Source organism: Larimichthys crocea, chromosome XVIII (assembly GCF_000972845.2).
Source record: "Larimichthys crocea isolate SSNF chromosome XVIII, L_crocea_2.0, whole genome shotgun sequence".
Taxonomy (NCBI): Eukaryota; Metazoa; Chordata; class Actinopteri; family Sciaenidae; genus Larimichthys; species Larimichthys crocea.
In genome coordinates this window covers 11,729,953-11,735,952 of record NC_040028.1, presented here as the reverse complement: position 1 = coordinate 11,735,952, position 6,000 = coordinate 11,729,953, and the positions used below count along the sequence as shown (strand labels likewise).

At 39.2% G+C, this 6,000-nt stretch overlaps 1 protein-coding gene across 3 annotated transcripts in view; it reads right to left on the bottom strand.

Annotated features, from left to right (window-relative positions):
* Nucleotides 1–245: 245 nt before the first annotated feature.
* The window catches only part of galnt13 (polypeptide N-acetylgalactosaminyltransferase 13), a 38,386-nt gene continuing 32,631 nt past the window's right edge, over nucleotides 246–6,000 (bottom strand). For all 3 annotated transcript variants that reach the window (XM_027291251.1, XM_019259826.2, XM_027291252.1), the window contains one exon: nucleotides 246–4,136. In XM_027291251.1, the coding sequence (XP_027147052.1) occupies nucleotides 3,996–4,136 (141 nt within the window). In that variant the 3' untranslated portion in view covers nucleotides 246–3,995. The remainder of the gene's footprint in view (nucleotides 4,137–6,000) is intronic.

Genomic DNA, 6,000 nt, shown 5'->3' with positions numbered 1-6,000 from the left:
GTCAAGCCTCCCTTGTTTAAATGTACAGAACAATGAGCCATGTCAGAGGTACCTTCATCAGCGGACGGCAGGTGCCTTTACGCATACTGGAGAAGAAAAGAAAAAAGCAGGTAACATCCATCACAGTGTTGTTCTTATGGCATCCTGTTGTACGGTCACCATGGAAGAGAGGCTTCAATTTACCACATTTAAAAGCCTACACACACAGAGGAGCCTGGTAATGAGATGTTCGAGGTCTTAAAAGCTTCAAGAACAAGGTTTATTAAACAACTGATGTATTGGTGTGATGTGCTAGTGTTCACATTTTCATCAGTTGCTTGACACTGAAAGTAATGATAAATCTATGTTCAGCCAAAGTTGTTTTTTTTTTTCTGGAAAAAAAAAAAAAAGGCAAAATGTACAAACAGATACCATCACCTTGGAACCAGTACATTGAAACGTTACATTCCTATTTTAATAACATGCACTTTAAGATAATGAAAAACAATAAATGTGTGTGTAACATATAGAGGTGAGGTGATTGAATTTTAGTCTGAATGCCAAGTAGGCACTTGGCAAGGATTCAATATTCAAGCAGCATTGATAGCATTTCACCATTAGTTGCTCCCTTACAGTATGTATGCTCGCCTAAGGTCCTTTAGGTAGTCTAAGAATTGGTTTTGTGGGGCCGATGATGATTTCCAACACACACCGCAATTTAAAAACCCAAGGTAAGCACTGGTTTTTATTACCACAATTCCAATAAAACACTGCAATACCTCATGATCTTTTAACCATTCAATGTCTTTTTCTCTGAGGAGTGTTCAAGTTTTACAGTATCTTAGAAAAATAATTGGTTCTGTATGTACAACAACGGTGAAACATGTCAACAGCATTATGTACAATAACATTTATTGTCTGATCCTGATCAACCATCTAGTGAAAAGCACCTGATGGCTAAGTGTTGATATACTGTAACTAAATGTTTGGTAAAGCGTTAACATAATAGTGACACATTCATGAGATATAATTATTTAATATATCAATATGCAGTAGCTTTTTAACTCAAAATAAAACACACAAATAAACCAACCCACCAAAAAAAAAAAACAATGAACCGAATACAAAACAACTTTTTAAAAAGGCACACGTCACTCTTCAGCTCCAAGACATCATGGTTTCTCAAGATATTAAGAAGAATCGTCTCAGTAGTAGGAATCTGATAAAGGTGATGTGTGTGTGTGTGTGTGTGTGTGTGTGTGTGTGTGTGTTTGTTTAAAGTAGTTACACCCAGATAGCCATTATAACACAAGTGTGTCAGAGTACAGTCATTATTATTTAGGGGTCTCAATTAAAATCAATTATATCTACTCAGAGCCAAGTCTCGATTACTTGCTAATTCCTTCCCTGCAGCCACCTCTTTCGTTTCTTCTAACAGCCTGTTATAAATCAACTTTCACACAGTGTGTCGATCGAAAGAGCTGCCTCACAATTAGACTGTTATTCCTTAAGATGATGTATGAAATCTTTTTTTTTTCCAAACAACTAAAGAAATCCACCTCAACACTTAGAGCCCAACCAATAAATTGGCTGATATTAGCTTATCACAGATCTATTATTATCTGCCTATATGTCAGCCAATAATTAAAAAGGTGCCATACGTAAGATTCTGAAGCAGTGTTAATTTAATGTATTAATCACTTTTTATTGCCAATTTATGGCAACTTCTTTCCACAACTTTCTTGGCTGCCAATAAGGGAAAATCCAAAGGATGTGACATTCATGCTCTCTCCTGTATGTCTTCTCTGTCCACTTCCCCTCAGTGTCAACACAACAGTATGCAACACTGGATAATGTTAATATAGAAGTTAAATGTTATAAAGTTAATGTTACTGCAAAGCATGTCAAATATATTGCATTTGCAACGATGCTTTCTGATTGAGTGCAAGCCAAGCCCGGGGCCAGCTGGCTGTGGCTGTGCTGCACAGTGTGTGTCTGACCAGAGATGGGTAAAAAAAAAAAAGAAAAAATAAAAGAAGCCAAGACACCTCACTGAAGAGCCACTTTCTGTATCTGTGTCACATGGGTTTACCCACTGCCGCTCCACTTTAGGAGACCCGCAGCAGGTCTTCAGTCTATCGCCTCTAATGGGATGAATGAATGTGAGCACCTCATAGTCAACGAAGTAAATATTGGACGCATTTTTCATAGGTGACATTTTTCCACACAGATAAATCAGGGGGAAAAAATAAACTTTGTTTGAGACACTCGTGAGATTTGGGAACACGTCTCTCTTTCTCTGTGTCTGTGCTGAATTGTCGGTCTTGTCCCACCAAAAATGAAGTATAACACCTAAATGAAAAATTTAATAACTTTCTGAACCGTCTCTGGCACAACGCAATCTGCTTTCACAACACTTCCAAATGAGGAAGTGTTTGGAGATCGGGGTGAGGAGGCGGAGATTGTAATGTTATCATCTATTGAAAATCTTTGGTTTGGTGTTGGTTGCTTCAAGGTGTTGGCAGCTGGTTACTATCATGGAGCCAATAGGAACGTGAGAGATAGCCGGTATGATTGTAATTTACGTTTTCTGAATGTTACAGAAACTGCTGTTTATAAATGGCAAAGATATGTTTGAGATTATTTAAAATTCGTGTCTGCGTTTCACTGTTTGTCCAAATTTAAGAGATCCTTATACATTTTTTTTTAAATCTTAAAATCAAACTGAAATAGGAAGTTTTCCTAAAAAATCTGTATATATATCCTTTGTGTTTGTTTTAACTTGTGTATTTATTTGGTTTCTAATTACCAAAAAGGATATATTTTTTGTTTTATTCATTTTTCTGCATTGTTAGCGCCCCCTACTGTACTTTAGTCTTCCCTGGAGGAGTACTGGTAGTTTGATTTGTACAACATCTGTGTAGCCAGCATGCTTCCTTAGTCTTGGTTAGTCCACGTCATTCTAATCTCAGTGTAGACAGAGTGCTGTGAAATACTCATTGCTGTGGGGTTTGGCAATCTGGCCATTTTCTAGCTTCACAACTGGACCAGTGAAAAGGAGACAGCTGATGCTAGTTAATGGGAATGAGTTCCAACGTTACGTCCACATGTTGAATGTTGTAAAAAGGGACAGGTGGCTTAAGTCAGGCTGTGGGCTTGTTAAAAAGGGAAAATTTGTGTTGATTGCATTGTAACGTTCATAGGACATACAGTATGATGTTCCTCAGTCAGCAGCGTAGCTCAGACGTTAACAGTGCGACACAGAGCGTTAAATCCTCTTAAAAGATGAAAAGCAAAATAAAAAAAATAATAAACAAAAGCTGTAGTATCATTATAGATTGGATGATGTTTATGAGATTCTTTAACTCGCAAATATCAAAGTCGGTAACTGCTTCAAAAATCCGGTATTGGTCGGGCTCTATTAACAACATCACCTGTTATCTGAATGTTACTCAGACACTGATATCGAAAGAGGATGAGCAGCGGTCATAAAAAAGTCTGCACTGCATGTACTGCTCACAGCACAAAGAAGGTCAATTACAATGCAGACCATCACAGACGTGCTTTACAATATTCTCTTCGTAAGTGGTCTTCTGATTAATTGTTTTTTTTCCAGCAGCTAAGCAGCAGTTCGAGCAGCACAGCGGAGGCAGGGATCGCAGCCAGCTGACGGGCGGGTGCTTCGATTTCAATGTTGTCCATGCACAGACTTCACACATAGTTCTCCGTGTCTGAACATGACATGGTCCCCCATGCAACACCTTGTCATGTCGCCTGAACGGCTGGTGCAGCCTCTCTACACCTGTGGCAAACTGTAAAAAAGGAGATGCCTCCATAATGGAATATAAACTGCTGTTGATGCCTGGATCTCTGCATTCGCTGCCCAGCCTGACACAGAAAGAGAGCGTATGATGTGCGTGGTAAGAGCAACCTGGTGAGGGTGTGTAGAGCCAGGATTGATTAGGATGAGAGTGGTAGGGGCAGAGAGAGAGAGAGAGAGAGGGCGAGGTGAGGGATCAGACGCTCAGGGTCATGTTACGTAGCAGCCACTGCTGAGAGCGGCTGTTATTGCAGTCTCTCAGGGTGGGCACCATCTTGTCCTCCTCAGACGGCATGTCCAAACACTGGTTGCTGTTCACGTGCAGCAGCGTGAGTCGCTGGAGAGAGAGAATTAGAGAGATGTGAATACATGTACACACTGATGTACAAACACACAGAAATAAATCAGCAGTACTGTTTTGTTTTGAGAGTTTTCGAGTGTTCAGTTTTTCAGTTATAGTTTCCCCCGGACTGCCTCATCGACAGCACTTCAGCTCCTCTGTGGAGAAAGTTGAATCCACCTGGATGACTAAGATGAACCTTCACAGACACACTTCAACTATTGATTTCCCCACATTTCCCAAAAATACCTCTCAACCCAGAAAATGGCCTGAGCTTGTTAGACTCTGTAACTGTAGCCGGAGCAAGAGAAAAAAAAAACAATAGGTACATCAGGACAGCAAGATGTTCTAGTTGTGAAAAAGGTGAGAGTCGTGGCCTTTATACAGCACAACAGGCGCAGAGGCCGAATGGAGAAGTGCAGCTCCTGTTTGTGTGGAGACTGTTGTCATGGTCACCTTCATGGGAAGGATTGTTCTGTGAATAACTGCTGAGCTTCAGATGCCTTCGATTTGCACGAAAAGACAAGAAATAACTACAGTACGAACTAAAACCAAACACCTAACCATAATACCAGCTGCTTACCTAATATTTTGGACATTTCAGATCACCACATGAGTTTCTGTGATGTAAAATGGATAATCAAAACTGCTTTTCATCTCAATAGTTTGGTTTGTGAGCCAATTTTTATGCTCCTCGCTCTACCTGAAATGGTCGAGAGACAAAGTGACGTTGAACATTTTCTCAAGCTAAGGGACTAAGAGCAACATTATCTGTCATCATAGTTGTGTTTCTGGCCACCTGGTGAACATTAAGTCCAATATTCAATTTTCCTTTTTTTTTTAGCTCAAATTTGCTCTTCACCAACTTCCACAAAATTTGTAGCTGCTTCACCAGCTAGTCGCTCATTTTATCGTGGGTCAGAAAACTAAAACACTGAGCTGAAAGATGCTGTAATTCTCCACAGAGCTCAGGGAAACTGCAACTCGACGGGTGCTAATTATCATCATGCAATCCATTGTTAACATTCTAACAAATATTATAGCAGCTTTAAGTATTTATTTCTTCCAAACATGTTCCCCCACAGAATTAGTTTATTCTGCAATTAAAATGACTACCTGCTGCTAAAAATGACTTTTGTGATCCCTGTTCCTTTAATGGTTTTGTGTGAAACACAAAAGTTAATCAAAGTGATATAATTAGCACCATTGTGCTGCTTCTTATCAACTACTACGTCAACATCATTGCCCCTATACTAGTTTAAAACTCATTCAACAACATGTTATTCTATAGACGTTTACTCACTAATCCTAATATTCGTTTGTTATGGACAGTCACTTCTTCTTGTATGATGAATGATTAGGTTAAAATAAGACAACCGTCGGGCAATGGCGACGTGCACCAGCTCCTCCTTTGCCAGAGAATGAAAATTTTTTGCAGCATTTGGAAGATTTGAAACAAAATTATGCTTGTGCTGAGTGAGCAGTTTGCTATAATAATCATCATATATGAATTATTTATCAAAATGTCCTATATTATTATATATCTACTATTGTGCAGCTAATGGAAATCACTTTAGACTTTGAATGACTACCAAAGACATTTTCACATGTCACAGCAGGAAGCACAGGTGTAAATAATAAAATTAAGTTTCAGAGTCCTTGGATCGTGCATGCTGGTTCGCTGTCACACTGCGTTGGCATCATTATTAATAACACCTTCAGCTGATTGACACATCAATTTCAACCTCTAATTGTTTCAGCAATATCGCTGATGATTAATAAACATGGGATTAACTGTCTCAGCTCATGTGAGCAGTGGATTTAAATTTAAATGGCTCTGACCTCAAACAGTCCTGTTATT